The sequence below is a fragment of the Sturnira hondurensis genome, unplaced genomic scaffold (genome assembly GCF_014824575.4).
Source record: "Sturnira hondurensis isolate 20B ecotype Veracruz unplaced genomic scaffold, ASM1482457v3 Scaffold0012467, whole genome shotgun sequence".
Classification (NCBI taxonomy): Eukaryota; Metazoa; Chordata; class Mammalia; order Chiroptera; family Phyllostomidae; genus Sturnira; species Sturnira hondurensis.
In genome coordinates, this window is record NW_028085098.1 from 1,371,786 (window position 1) to 1,388,022 (window position 16,237).

The 16,237-nt window shown below is 31.8% G+C and overlaps 1 protein-coding gene across 1 annotated transcript in view; it reads right to left on the reverse strand.

Annotated features, from left to right (window-relative positions):
• The window catches only part of SMCHD1 (structural maintenance of chromosomes flexible hinge domain containing 1), a 156,031-nt gene that overhangs the window by 31,313 nt on the left and 108,481 nt on the right, over window positions 1-16,237 (reverse strand). The window contains exons 35-41 of the mRNA XM_037060710.1: window positions 9,834-9,921; window positions 9,122-9,253; window positions 8,091-8,243; window positions 4,027-4,153; window positions 3,727-3,846; window positions 2,603-2,688; window positions 1,790-1,912 (exon numbers count right to left, since the gene is read on the reverse strand). Coding sequence (XP_036916605.1) covers window positions 1,790-1,912; window positions 2,603-2,688; window positions 3,727-3,846; window positions 4,027-4,153; window positions 8,091-8,243; window positions 9,122-9,253; window positions 9,834-9,921 — 829 coding nt within the window. The remainder of the gene's footprint in view (window positions 1-1,789; window positions 1,913-2,602; window positions 2,689-3,726; window positions 3,847-4,026; window positions 4,154-8,090; window positions 8,244-9,121; window positions 9,254-9,833; window positions 9,922-16,237) is intronic.

Sequence of the window (16,237 nt, forward strand, 5' to 3'; positions counted from 1 at the left end):
AAACATCTGAATAGCAGACTTAAAAAAATGTTTTATATTTTGGTAAAAATCTTATACAATTAGCAAGAATTTTATTAAATGAACCACTGAATGTAGAATGTTAGTACCTAAAACCAGGCTATTATAGGTATCAGTATGCTTAGAATCACAGGACTACTTCTTTCTATAAAGACTGTTTCTTTCTACAAATTCTCTAAATTGAGCCTTGGCTGGTGTAGCTCAGTGGATTGAGTGCAGGCCCGTGAACCAAAGGGTCACCAGTCCAATTCCCAGTCTAGGGCACATGTCTGGGTTGTGGGCCAGGTCTCCAGTAAGGGTCGCATGACAGGCAACCACACACTGATGTTTCTCTCCTCCTCTTTCCCCTTCCCTTCCCTTCCCCTCTAAAAATTAATAAATGAAATCTTTAAAAGAACTTCTATAAATTGATTATGAAGAATAACAATTTAAAACATTATAAATTACAAACTTTTCCAGTTTATAAATTTACATTCTTAATTTTCCAATTATATTTGGGATGTGGATAATAATGTAACATAGTTTAGGTAATAAACACTGCTACATACTTTTAGAGTAACCATTATTCCCTATTTTCAGTGTGTAGTTTGCTTGTGATGTACAGAACCATTTATATAAAAACTACCATGAGCGCCAGAGTGCGAACTAAAGGGTTGCCAGTTCGATTCCCAGTCAGGGCACATGCCTGGATTGTGGCTAGGTCCCCAGTGTGGGGGTGCTTGAGAGGCAACCACACATTGATATTTCTCTCCCTCTTTTTCTCCCTCCCTTGCCCTCTCTAAACATGAATAAATAAAATCTTTAAAAAAAAACCTACCATGGACTTTGGAGTCAGAAAGACTTGTTTATGTCTAAATTCTGCTTCTTACTAAATATACATTGACAAGTTATTTAGGTTCTCTGAACTTTAATTTCCTCATGTAAAAATAGAATTACTAAAAAAAGTTCAGTGGTTGTAAAAGAATGATGTTCAAGGATGGTAATAGACAGCATAGACTTTGGAGTCAGACCTGCTGAGGCTGAGTCTAGGCTCTGCCACTTGCTTTTTAATGTAACCTTGAGCAAGTTTCAAATCTGTCTGTACCTCAGTTTCAGGTTCCTCAATTTTAAAGATAGAGATAAAAGCAGAAAGCTAAGATGCATGTTAAATGGAAAAGTTTAACAAGTAAAACACACCTACATATATAACATAAACCTCAACACCATTAAAAACAGAAAATGTTATGGACATCTATAAGAAACACTTTCTGTACAACAGAATGTTCAAGATTGAGTAAGGTAGAACCAAAAAGGGAATAGAAGAAAAGGAAGAATGACACTCTTTTGGCAGCAAACATGAATAAAGTTATTTTTTTCTTAAATTCTAGGAGCATCTAAGAATTCACTCTCTAACAATATTAAACTCAGACAAATCCTGGTGTTTCTTTCTCTTCTGTTTTCTGACTGAAGTCTGAGTCACAGAGAAAGTTTTTGGCTACCTATTAAGCCATGTGATATGAAAGCACCTCTAAGCAGACAATAAGCACTGAATTAAGACACGTTAACAATTTCTGCCACAGCCTTCAATAGTGATAAGAATTATGGGATTAAGTATGCATTTCAGCTTTAAATTCTGCTAAATCCCTATTATGGTAATAGGAGCAAGTAATTTGTTGGAAAAAATTACACTGTACAAAGAAACTAACATTCCTATTATAATGTCATTTTAAAACACATTTTGACAAAACAAGACAATAAAATGTACTGCCTCTTTAAAGGCCTAAATACAAACCTTTCCCAAAACATTTCCACTGCTTTTAGTATAGTTTGGAAGAGTACATGATCTTCTAGGTTTTTTCTTTAGTTCTTCCTGGTCTAATATCTTTCTTTTCAAAAGTGCTTCAATATGTGCTACCTGTAATTCATAAAGGAAATTAACTACAAGACCAATTACTCTTGTATCAGGCACTCCAAATGAGAGCAAAGAAAAGTCAACAATTTGGACAACTCAATAATAAAGTTACTAAACAGGTATTATTTTTATATCTCGTTAAGAAATACACAATGTATAACAGAACTTGTGTTTGAAACGGAGTTATATACAAAGTGGGGCTCAAGTAGGTTTACAGTTAAGAGTATGCAAAAGTTTTTTCTTGTATTATTATTTAATAATTATTGTCTTATTTTCCATATGAACTGTACACCTACTTTTGCCCCACCCTATACATGAAAGAAAGTAAGTTTAAAATATTCCATGTCTTTTGTTACTTTATCTCATTTTCTTTGCCACCACCTATATTAATTATAACCTACAGTCTTTTCAATGCAGTTCACAAATTGGTGTGCTATTAATTTCACTTATTGGTGTCATTACATTAGAAATACAAACTGTATTTCTAAATAAAAACTGTATTGCTTTCAAAGAGCACTCTTTTATTAGTTCTTTTTAATGTCTAGTTAGTGACTAGACTATACTCTACATGTGTCTTTGTACACAAAAACAATAAAAGAGTTGACAATGACAATCCTAATAAAATAAAATGGTAAAAAAATTATAGACTAGAATTAATTTAAAAAATCATTCACATACACTTGAAAACTGTACCTGTTGTGTTGTAGGAATGTCAATATTATGTGTTTTCAGTTCATTTCGCAACTGGGCTTCTTTTAACTTTGCTCCTTCTACTTGGCCTACAATTAAAACAAAAAAGCCCCCGCATCAATGTGTAATAACACCCAAAATATAGTTTTAAAAAATATTTTCAGTATTATTTCATTGTTTCCCTTTTTATGATCGACCTAAAATGAAAAATAAGTAATTCTTTTAGAAATTCAAAATAAAACTTTAAGAAACAAAACTAATGTGGCTGAGATATTATATTATACTAAAAACTTCCAGTACTCTTGGCTAAATTATTTAATCCTAATCCACATGACCATACATAACTACATAAGGTTAATCTGAGAAACAAGTAAGACTTTATAAAAATAATTTTTAGTGCTATGAATAATGTATTATTTCATTACTCTCCATAGTTTCTATAATCTTCTAAATATCCCTGACATTGGATAGATAATACAAAAGTGAATATACTTTGATGTGGGTAATACAAATTTGTTGGTTATAGGTCAAAATTTTAACTATGTAATTAACATAAAGCCAAAAAATCTGACAAATGGAGATGACAGAGCACAACTTGGCAGATGCCTTACCTTAACAGTACATAAACATTAAAAATTACAGCAAACATTCCATGTATTGACAAAAAATAAGTTGTATGTTTCTGTATTAGTGTGTGCTATCCTGTACACCTCCATAGTGTGATATACTTAAGATATTTTAAGTAAAACACACAGTTCCATTACTCAAAGTAAGAATCATGTTACAAACCCTCCAGTGATACTGTCATCTAATATCTTTGCCAGAAGCTGGAGCTAGATATAAACATGTCAGTCTTAAAATTTCACAAATTTCTAATTTAGAAAAAAAATCACATTTTTTCAGGTAAACGCGGTATAAACTCCTTTGAAATGAAGAAATACCTCATCTCAAGTAAATCAAATGAAGAACACTATAAACCATAATTACTACCTTTGTCATGTTCTGCAGTTTACTTGTCTAGGAAGAGACAGCTTGTCTCTCCTCTGAAGAGAAGGCTGGTCTCAACCTTATGCTTCATCGTTCCCCAAAGCATAATTTTTATTACCTTTGAATACAAAATGACTTACACTTCATTTCATCAATAAGCTGTCTGCTGGTTTCAAATACACCTCTATATATTTCAATAGATCGAGATAATTTATCCTTTTGTTTGGCAAATGCTAGCAGTTGTTGCTGTTTCTTAACATCTAAAAAAAGAATTCAGATAATTTACTTCAAATTAAAAATTGTGATTTTTATATATGTCATTTAATATATGTCATGTCTAAATAACTGATAAATACAATATTAATGAAAAGCAAATCAAGGTTATCTAAAGTACTGCAAACACATGAGAGTATAATCCTTTAATTTTCCTAGAAACTTACCATCAGAAAACATAAATGGTAGAATATATGATTCTAATGTTTTTGATAAAGCTGGTAGCTGAGGTTCAAATATAATAAAATACTCAGTACTATCCTTTCCAGGACTATTTTCTGCCAGCACTAGACTCTAAATAAAAAAAAAGAACAGTAACAAAAAAAAGTTACAAAGGTATCTGCCAATGTAAAAATGTTGTATCTTTCATTGTGCTATTTCCAAGTAAGTGGTAAATTTGAACACTGATGAACCTTAAGATTCATTAAAGATTTTACCTTTATTTCAGACTAGAAATATCAGTGGCCACTTGCATCTTGACCTGCAAAATCTTCTTGATTTCAACCTTTAAGTTGAAGCAGTGTGAAACAGCTGATGGTGTGAAAATTATAAAAACAACCACAAAGAAATGCCCAAAGCCCAATGCTGAGTTTAAGTTACAGTTGTTACCAGGGAAGTAGACCCACCAGTCCCAGGTGACCAAATAAGAGATCCTGAAAAGCTCTAAAGATTTGTTTTTTTAAAAAAACTATTTTCTTCATTAGTGCACACACACAAAACACTTTTAATATACTTTACTTTAAGACAATAGCATACAACTAGCAAATAATGCAAATATAAATATTTATATCCTACACAAGTTTTCTAGCCTTGCAGTAAACAGATACTAGCTGTTTTTTCAGACCACAATAATACAGTTCAGATAAATAAAACTTAAAAAATATATGTAAATCAACAGAACTCGCTATTCCACAAAATAACAAAACTACAAATTATAGATACCAATTCTTTTTTAAAAATATAGATTACAAGCCCATCATTAAACTGATCTCTAATCCCACTTAGTGTCTGAAAAAGGTATTTTCAGTGTATTTACATGAATATAAACACATATAAAAATAAAATGCTGCTTACACTTAGAAAATAACATACACTTTATACTTTAGTAATTTGCTTTTGGCACTTGATTTGTTGATCAATTCCAGTGAATGTCTAGATACCAATTTTTATAATTTATGGATAGTATAGACAGATACACTACACTATGATAATCTTTCACTGAATGATGAATATTTAGTTTGTTTAAAAAATTTTAGCTATTATTTATAACATAGCAAAGAAAATATCTTTTAATACTTATGTGTTCTGTAGAATAGATAATAAGAAATATTAATCATTAAAACAGTTTAACAGGTAGTTATCAAATTTCCTTTCAAAAAAGCTTTATCCATTTATCCTCTTACCATTAGTATTTAAAAATACTTAGCTTCTCTGATGCTGGCCAACACTTAATATCAATCAAGTATTTTTTTCTAAAAAGATGTATTAAAAACAACTAGTCATTATTGCTTTAACTAGCATATTTCCATGACTGACATTGAGGTCATGCTTATTGTTTATTGGTCATTTATACTTTCCCTTCCATTATTTGCCTGCTAATATTCTTGGTCATTTATTTGTCCACTAGATTGCATTTTTTTTCTTTGATTTGCAGGAAGTTTTTTAGGAGTTAAAAAAAACATGCTTAATATGTTAATCCTATATTGTATATAGAAATATTTCTATACATATATATAGCAATACACATATAGCAATATTTCTACCCAATTTATCATCTCTAAAATTTATTATACAATCATATTATGAATCTCTATATAACATCATTCAGTGTCAACAATTATCAACACATCACCAATATTCTGGTGATTTTAATTCTGTTGAAGATACATTTACGGTATACAGTTTGAACTGTTAACATAGTTAAAAAGTTCAGTTTTATAGTTTGTAATCTCTGATATACAGCTTATCAAGGAAAAAGCAAACACAGGATAACAGAAATGAAGAGAACTGAAGAGTCCCGAACTGAATCCATGTACAAATAGGAATTTGGAATGCAATAAATAGACAAATGCATAGCAAAATGAAACTTAGATACCTCTTTCAGAAATTTCCAGATAAAATATGCAAATAATATAAAGAATTTGAATAACACACCTAACAAACTTAAACAATTTATATATTCAGGTTATAACTTAAAGAGCAGTACAGGTTCTTTTCATGCAAATGTGTAACATTTTCCAATACTGGCTGTATTCTGGGCCAGTGTTTCCTAAGTGTACCTAGTCATAAGAATCACTTGCTTATTACAAGTCCAGAGTCCTGCCCCAAACCTACTAAATCAACAAATGGATAAGGAGGGAAGCAGCATTTGACAGTTTCCTGCTTGTCCAGTGTGACATTAGGAACCTCTAGTGGAAATTCTTATGTATGACATGAAGCTTAGCTTTTTTATCCAGCTGCAGGGGAATTGCTTAAGTCACCAGAGCAACATCAGAAAGGTGTGGTTAGTGGGGTTAGCAATTTGAAAAACTTTCAGGGTGGCCAAGGAAACAGGACAAATGTAAATAGGAATGAGATAAAGCAGGCTAGGAGTATTTCTCTAAAACAAACCTACTTTGAGGTTCACTATGTCTTGCCCCTTTTTTGTTTTCTAACAAAGGTAATGGGGCTATCATTACCTAATTTTTGTTAGAGTGTAAGAAAATTTCACTTTACTCTCCATTATAATAAAAACAAAAGAACGTGTAAATAAAAGTATCAGCTGACACTTGCTCCTAATGTCAAGAAATGAAAAGTGGCATAGATACAGCTAACTGGAAAGTCTTGCTGCCATAGAGAATCTTGGCTCAGTATTGCCAGGTCTTTAAAATGCTCCACATAAATCAGAAATGGATATCTTTATATAAAAATTCCTAAACTTTAAAAGTTCGAAACTAATTAAACCGAAAATGCTATAATGGTCTGTCATTGTCAAATCAACTGACATGCCTACTGTGGGCCAAGTGCAAGCCGCAGGCTCCCTGACTGTAAGCCTAATGTTTAAAACAATGGGATATACTGTATATCTAAAATGAACATATCATATGTCAACTATAATTTTTTTTAAAGTGGTATTAGCACTGGATATAAACCTGACCAAAAAGTACACAAGGTGCCTCTTTAAATTTATTGGTACAAGAATTATTAAATAAATACACCGAGAAATTTAGTTAATTAATTTGAAAACAACAATAAAATAAAATTCAGACAAATAAAACTTAAATGCATAAGAATATTGGAGCTAGCACTGTGAATAGAATCTTTCCTCCTGCCCCAATATAAACAAAGCTCCAATAAAAGACAAACTAAAGAAAAATATTTATATAGAGAGCACTAATATCTTTACTAAAAAATTAAGAAGAAAATGATAAACATTCCATAAGAAAGAGTTGAGGGACAATACTACAAAGATCATAAATATGAAAAAATGTTCAACCTTACTAGTAAATAAAGAAAAAAAATTTTTAAATATAGGAAAGTCAGTTAGAATTTTAAAAACTTCATATTGAAGACTGGTGATATTATAAGGATGTACACATACTTTTGGAGGGCATATAAACTGAAGAGTAACTGGCAGTAACTACCAAAAGGCTCTGTGTCCAATTCAGTTCTAGCAATTTCTGAAGGAAATAATAAGATACATGCAAAAGGATAAACATAAAAGAAAATTGAGCAAGCACTGTTGATAAAACAAGTTTTGGGAAAAAATTAAATTTTCACTTAGGATCGATCAAATAAATTATGATCATCAATACAATGATTTAGGTTTACATTCACGGATGAAGAAATAAAAGTATGTTAAATAGAAAAAGATTTTTATAAAAGCAATGTTCTATTATATTAATGAAGTTTTACATACATACCACGTATATAAGCACAAAGAATATCCATGCAATGTTAGTATTTATACAGAAAAGTCTGGAAGTTATACACTAAATTGCTAATCACCATTATTCCTAAAGAGTGGTAATATAGTGATTATTTTTCAGTTTTTACACTGTATATTTTTTGTAAGTAAAATTATTTCCACTTTAAAAGAAAGTAACAAAGATAAGCTTATTTACTAAATTTTTCTAAGATATGTACACATTTTATAGGCTACGTTTTATTGTTTCTATCCACAGAATGGTAGCTTTTCAAAGAAACACAAATATACACAGACATCTGATCTACCAAAAGACATAAAAATTACCGTGATTTCCGCTGAACCTTTCACAAAGGGAAACTCAAGTGCTCTAACTTTTCCAGTGAAAAGTGGTGTATCAGTATCTTCCTCATTAGAACCTTTGATGGTAGCTATTACAGTGCCAACCAAATCAATTCCAGTCTGGTTGTTGAAGTCATCCTTAAAGCAAACAATGGAAAATAACTAATTAGAAGGACTGATAAGATTAAACCCAGAGAAGGATATGTACAAATCAGAAATATGATATATTTATAAAGCCCCAAATATTAAATTACCCTGATCCTTTACTCGAAAGTGAGAATTCAGTTTACTCCAAACTGAGTAATTCAATTCTCAGATTAGGGGTCTTGGGGGCAGAAAATTATCCCAGAAACCCTGAAAGAACCAGCGGCTTCTAGCTAATAAAATGGCTCCTAACTTTGTATATTAAGAGGACTCCGATTTAAAAATTTCACTTTTTTATGTACTTTTACATATCTTGATCTAGAGAAGAGGAGTTAAGAATGACTCACTTGTCTACAACAGGAAAATAAACTGAAAGGAATTAAGTATCCCAGTAGCAGAATTTTCCATAAAGGTGATATCCTACTACTGCATATTACCTGTTTTTGTTAATATTCACAGCAATTCTATTGCTGCTTACTTTGCAGGTAATGAGAAGCTCTCACTAGGGAGGAGCTCACTATGATCGGTTATCAAAACAGATCTCTTAAAAAGAATTATTTAATTACCTCCTTCTGTCCCCTCTGTGAAAATGTACATGAAAGAATCAATTTACTTGACACATGTTTAATAAATACAAAAAATAGGAGATTCAAAGAGGATATACTAGGAGAGGTAGACAGATTTTTACATTTTTGAATCAGTTCTACTTAGTATAGCTGAATATATTTTATGTGTTATGCATTCTCTATTTGTATTCAAACATGTTTACACTTCATTCAACTGCACAAATTTTCCCTAATAACTATTTTGCACCCTAAAATTAGAAACAATTTTTGCTGTCTTTTGCAATTTCGGAAGTAAATGAACATTACCGTGATAATAAGATGTAAATCTCTAACCAGGGTCCTATTGGCAACTGAGTGATCATTTGAAACAGCTGGCGTAGCTGGCTGAATTTTAGGTACTAACTTCACAGGCTGATTAGGTTGAATGTCAACTATAATCTTTCAAAACAAAAGAAGCAGTCTGATTAATAATATATATTGACAGTTCAGAATTCAAGAGTAAGAGAAGAAATGATAGCATATACTAAATAAAATGTTACTTTTAAAATTTTATTTCCATTAATCTCTTAAATGAACTATTAAAAACTCAAGAAAAAAGGTGTATCAGACAGGTAATTAAAAAATATTTAGTACACTGCCATATATTAAATGGAGATTTATATATGTTATAACTACCTTAAACTTCATTACCCAGAATTGTAGTATTTGAAATATTAATTGAAACATTTTCACACATGGTTGATAGGAGCTACCTTACCAAGATATACACTAAAATGCTTACTAACTGAATCTTTGATATAAAGAAAGACTGAAAAAGTAACTTCTGCATCAGATCAGATTAACATAATTTAAATATATTCTATTCTAATGGTCCTGAAAATTGCTTTATTTATACTTTGCATTCAGTAATCAGTTCATCTGCAACCAATAATTAATACATTTTAAAACAAAAGATTTCACTCCTAAATTAAGCAAGAAAATGTAAAGCTAACTGTGGTATATAAAGAGATAAGCAAACCTGTTCACTGTTAAGAATATTTGCTTTATCCATCATAAAACAAAACTGGATACAATATATTCCCACTTTACTAGGTATTGCTTTATCCCTAAATTAGAAAAAAAGAGATAAAATTATTCACAACTTTTAAATTCACAGCATCAACAACTTCTGTCCATTTCATAAAAAGAAAATATAAAAAGAGAATTACTACTACTACCTTAACTTTCATTTAGCAAATATTTCTTGCAATATTAGACTTAATCTCAGGTTCCTCTTCCCTGGACATGCCACAAAATATTAAGAAACCAGGTACTGAGTGTGGCAAAGTTGAAAGAATAGGAATATACTTTTCACAAAAAATGCTGAATTATATATGAAGTTGATTTTGCTTAAATTTTACATAACAAATTTTCAACTCACGGTTTCATATTTTGAAATTTAGGATACACTACTGATCTTTTAATGTTATTTTTATTTTCCAAATAGTTAACTTTATAAGGCATTTACTGTGGTTTAATTATCAATCAAGAATTCAGTGCCTAAGAAGAGGTATACTTACTAGCCTGTTTTGATCAGAATTAACCATAATGAACATATGAATGGCATTTTATGGTTATACTTTTCCTGGCATGTGCAATATGGCTGATGATCTCTATGGTGACTTTTACATGTCATTTACACTCTAAAAATACTGGTGTAGCATGGCAAAAAAACCCCAAAGGCTTTGAATATGAATGTGAATTAAAGTCCCAGAACAGTAACATATATGTAACTTTGGAGAAAATTATTTAATCTTTCTCTAAACCATGTTTTTTTCCAAGAGAATAAAACAGAATACTGCTTCCAATGGCAGACCTACACTTTCTGATGAAGATAGCCATTATTTTAAGACATCTGCTTAAAGATGTTTGAGAGATAACAAGCAAAAAGTGAAAAATAACTCAGCAGGATGAAAAACTAGTATGGAAATCCTGGAAGGTGAGTTTCATATTTAAGAATGCTTTGTTCTTGGGAGCATACCCTAAGACACAGAGGTGAACCTAAAGCAAACAGACTCCCAATGAATAAGCAACTCAACTTTGAATTATCTGTTTCTGAAAGTGGACTGAGTGATAACAGATGCTGGTGGCTCAGACAATGAACAGAAAGAATCAAATATAAACCCTACTGGAGAAAGGTAACAGATGACATTTCAAATTATTTCTATAAATATTCAGAAATAAAAGGATAAAAAACCAAAAACCAACCCACCAAAAAAAAAAAAAAAAAAAAAAGAAACAACCAGGTACATGAGGAGGCTAGGAAACTAGGATGAAAACCAACAAAAACAAATCCAAATTCAAAGAAACTCTAGACAAACTCTGGGTACTATTTAGGGTAAAAAGAACCTGGGAAGACTGAGAATCCCAACACAGCACTGTACCTTAAGAAAAAAGTGAACTAAAAATACAGAACAGAAACTGATAATTGAAAGATGGGTTTAACAGCAAATCAGATACCACTGAATAGAGATTAGTCAATTGAAGGTAGTTTGGAATAAAATACCTAGAATGAAGAGGAACAAAAGAACGGCGAAGAGTGACAGATTTGTGAGAGAAGGTCTCATATGCATGTAATTAAGAGCTGCTAGAAGAGGGAGAGAAGAGGAAGGAGGTAGATGCATATTTGATGAAATAACAGCTTACAAATTTTAAAAAACTGAAAAAGACCATGAAATGAAAGCCTATAAAAATCAAGCAGGATAAATAAAAAGATCTCCAAATACATGTATGTTGTTTCAAAACTGCTGGAAAACAAAAATCAAACCAACCAAAAAGGGGAAATGATTACTTTTCAACATAATAACAAGACTGATAGCTAATTCTCAATGGAAATGATAGGGTAGTGAATGATGATTTGAAAGTATTTCAAGAAAAAAACCCTGCCAATCCAGAAAATCATATCCAAGAAAAATATCCTTCAAGAATGAAGGATAAAAAGTGACAAAAATATATTTTCAGGAAAAAAATGAGATAATCCATCACTAGCAAATGTACACTAGAGGAAATACTAAAAGAAGTTCCTCAGAGAGAAAATGATCCCAGATGGAAGCCAAGCTGATGTTTAACAGATAGGATAAGTCAGTAAATCTAATGACCACTGGCTATATCAAATAATAGTGCCTTGATAGACAGGTTTAACATACATAACAACAGAAGCATGTAAGGTGGGAGAGAGAAAATGGAGTTTAAGTGTTGTAAGATTCACACACTGTCCCAAGAAGGTATAAAATGCAAATTGTCATTACCCATTGGTATGTCAACGATGGATGTTGTAATCTGAAAAGTCACTTAAGAGAATAGTAAGACTGTGTAACTACCAACTTGATAAGGAGTAGAAAACAATTCAAAACACTTACTAAACAGAAGAAGAAAGAAAGTAGGATCAAATAAAAAACAGTAAGACAGTAGGTACAAAAGCATGTATTCTGGTAATTATATGTAAAATCTAAATTTAAAAGACAGACTATTTTAAAAAACAACTGTGTCATTTAGAATGAGTTAAATTATAAAGTACAAAAGTAATAAAAAAGCCATTTTATGTAAACACTAAGATATACTTTGATATACTGTTACCAAAGTAGACTTTGAGACAAAAAAATTACTAGAGAAAAAGATGAATACTTTGTAATGATATCTGATTCAATATGCCAGGAATATAATATAAGTCTGTATGTAAATAAGATACCCTCAAAATATATAAACACTGGCAGAACTAAGAGGGAAAACAAACAAATCCACACTCATAGTCACTGCTTGAAAAAAAAAAGCATATAGAAAACTTAGAACAATTAGCAAATTTTGAACTAATAAACATAAAATGCTTTGCTTCAAAAGCAATATACATTATTTCATAGTACAGATGGAATATTTGCAAAAATTGCACAAAGTACAAAAACAAGTCAATTAATTTCAAAAGAATAAAATTATATGGAGTAGGCTCTATGACCACAGTGGAATTACATAAATCAATAACAAAAAAAAGAATAAGAAAACCTCACATTTAGAAATTAAACACTGTATTTCTGAATGAACCTGGGTAGAAGAAAAATCACAATGAAAATTTTTAAAAAGCTAGTTTGTTCTTTGAAAAGACAAGATTGAAATATCTTGGCACTATTAATCAGCAACAAAAGGATAGTACAATAAAAAGAAGATACTGTGAATAGTAATTTTCAAAATTTAGATAAAATTGACAAATTCTTAGAAAATTACAAGTTATTAAAACTGAAGAAAGACAACACAGGAAATACAAATAGTCCTGTAACTGCTGAATTCAAAGAAGCTGAATCTTAATTACAACCTTCCTCCCCTCCAAGTCCAGGCTCAGATGGTTTCACTGATGAAATCTACCAAACATTTAAGGAAGAAATAATGACACTATTACACAAGATCTTCCCATAGAATAAACAAGACTTAGGGACTACTTCTTCCAGTTAATTTTGTGAGGTACACATGATGACTTAGACATCAAACCTGAAGAGAATATGTATGAAAGTTAATGCAGGCAACTTTCACTCATTAATGTAGATGAAAAAAAAAAAAAACCACAAACAAACTATTAGCAGAAGAAATCTACCAACACCTAAAAGAGGTAATACATTATGATAAAATCAGGTTTATCCCAGCAATGTAAGGTTGGCTGAATATTCAGAAAACTAATGTATTGTAATTCACCATATTAAAAAAGAAAGGAAAATATTATTACCTCAATATATAGTGAAATTTAATGGCAATTCATAATAAATTAAAAATTCTTTTAATTAATAATCACTAGAAATGACCAGTCTGATAAAGATGCCTAGCAAAAGAAAAACTCTAAAGCAAACATCAAACTTATGTGTGAAATACTAAAACGTTCCCTTTGGACTGGGAATGAGATTATGATCACTCTTACCATATCTAACATTTCACTGCAAATTCAAGCCAGTACAGGATGCCAAGAAAAATAAAATGCATAAAAGACTGGAAAGTAATAAACCTATCACTACTTACAGACATAATTATGCCAATATTATTTTACTGTTGTTCAGTTATAGTTGTCCCCGTTTTTCCCCCATTGCTTTCCCCTGCCCACTGCCCCTCCCACATTCAATTGTCCCCTTGTTGTCCTTGTCCATGAGTCCTTTATACATAAAATTCCAAAGAATGTACAAATAAAATTGGAAATAAGGGAGGTTAACAAACATGCTACCTACAAGGTCAATATATACAAATCAACTGGATTTCTTCAACCAACAACAAAATTTAAAAAATTTAAAGGACACCATTTATAATAGCATCAACAATATCATCTCTAGGCATTATGCTAAGTGGAATAAGTCAGATAGACAAATACTATTACTTCACTTTTACATGTCAAATCTACAACCACCAAACTTGTAGATACAGAGAACAGATTGGTGGTTGCCAGAGGTGAGGGTGGGATGTGGGCAAAATGACAGATGGTTGTCAGAAGGTCCAAATTCCTGTTTTAAAATAACTAAGTCCTGGGGGTACCATATATATAACTTGGTGACCACAGTTAGCAATACTATACTGTCTTGGAAAGTTGCTATGACAGTAAATCTTAGAAGTTCTCACAAGAAAAAAAAATGTATAGCTCTGTGAAGAGATGAATGTTAACTAAACTTATCATGGTAATTACTTTGCAATATATATATATATACATAAACCATTCTTTGTACACCTTAAACCAAACAGTGTTATATGTCAAATAAATCTAAATAAAACTGAAAAAATCAACTATCTAGAAATTAATCTAAAAGAAAAGACATGTGCAACTTCAATTTTAAAACATCACTAGATGTTGTAAGAGAAATTTAAACACAGGAATATGCCATATTTATATATTGCAATATGTCCCCAAATTTCTAAATAAAATTCAAGCAAGTTTTATTATTTAAATTATTTTTGTTATTTGAAACTTGATGTGATTCTAAAATTAGTATGGGAAATAAAGGACCAAGATACTCATGAAGAAAAACAAGGTTAGAGGACTCATTCCACAGGACACCAGACTTATCAAAAAATATGGTAGAGCAAATTATATCACCTAGACCAAGAAATCCAAATAGGAAGTCCAGAAATGGACCCACATATACGTGGGTACATGATTTATAATAAAGATAGCATTGTGGAAAAATGATCTTTTCAGCAATGTGGAGACAAATATACATATGAGGTCTGCCCAGAAAGTATCGAGCCATGTAATATGAAAAATAGAGGCATTTAATGAAGATACAAGGTACAAGAAACATTGTACATAGGACAACGACACCTCAGTCCCCTTCAAGGTAGGCACCTCGGGACCTCACACAATTCTCCCAGCCTCTCTTCCACTTTTCAAAACACTCCAAAAAATCCTTTTTTGGAATTGCCATCAGCTGCCCTGTTGTATTTTCTTGAATCTCATGGACAGTCTGAAATCTCTTCCCTTTCAAAGGTGATTTTAGTTAGGGGGAAAAGCCAGAAGTCACAGGGTGCCAAATCTTGGATTAGGGGGGCTGAGTGATCTGGGTGATTTGATATTTTGACAAAAACCTCTGCACGAGATATGATGCATGAGCTGGTGTGTTGCTGTGATGAATCTGCCAATTACCAGCTGCCCATAGCTGTGGCTGTTTTCGTACTATTGCATCTCTCAACTGATAACATTGAGGTAGTACTCCTTATTAATTGGCCTGGAGGGCTGTACTAGTGATGACAACACCTTTCCAATCAAAAAACTCACTCACTTAACATAGTCTTGATCTTGCTGTGACTTCGCTGTGTCTTCTTCAGACATGAAGAACCAGGTGACTTTCATTGGGACGATTGGGCCTGCATTTCTGGATCACAGCTGTAGATCCACCATTCATCTCTGGTTATGACTATCTTGAGGAAACCTGGCTCACTGTTTAGCGACTGCAACACAGTGTTTCTTCTGCTCTGATAGCAGAAGTTGTAGAACAAATTTTGCCATGACATGTTTCATGCCCAGATCCTGTGTCAAAATCTCGGACACAGTAGTATTTGGAATCCTCAGATTAGCTCCTAGTTCTAGAACTGTTAGTCACTAATCTCTGTTGATTACAGCCTGTACACATTCAACACTCTTGGGTGTTCTGCTTGTTGCAGGCCTTCTAGAACATGGATCACTTTTGACAGATTCTCAACCATCTTTAAAGCATTTGTGCCACACTTTTATTTGTACTGCCCTCATTGCATTGTCCCTAAAAGCCTTCTTAATATCTGAATAGTTTCCACAGAGGAACAATCAAGCTTATCACAGAATTTAATGCAGATTGATCGCTTTACTCACTCAGCCATTTTGAATGGAATGGCCACACAATCCACATCCTCACTCAACGGCACCTACCACTCCCTGACTAGTACAGTGAA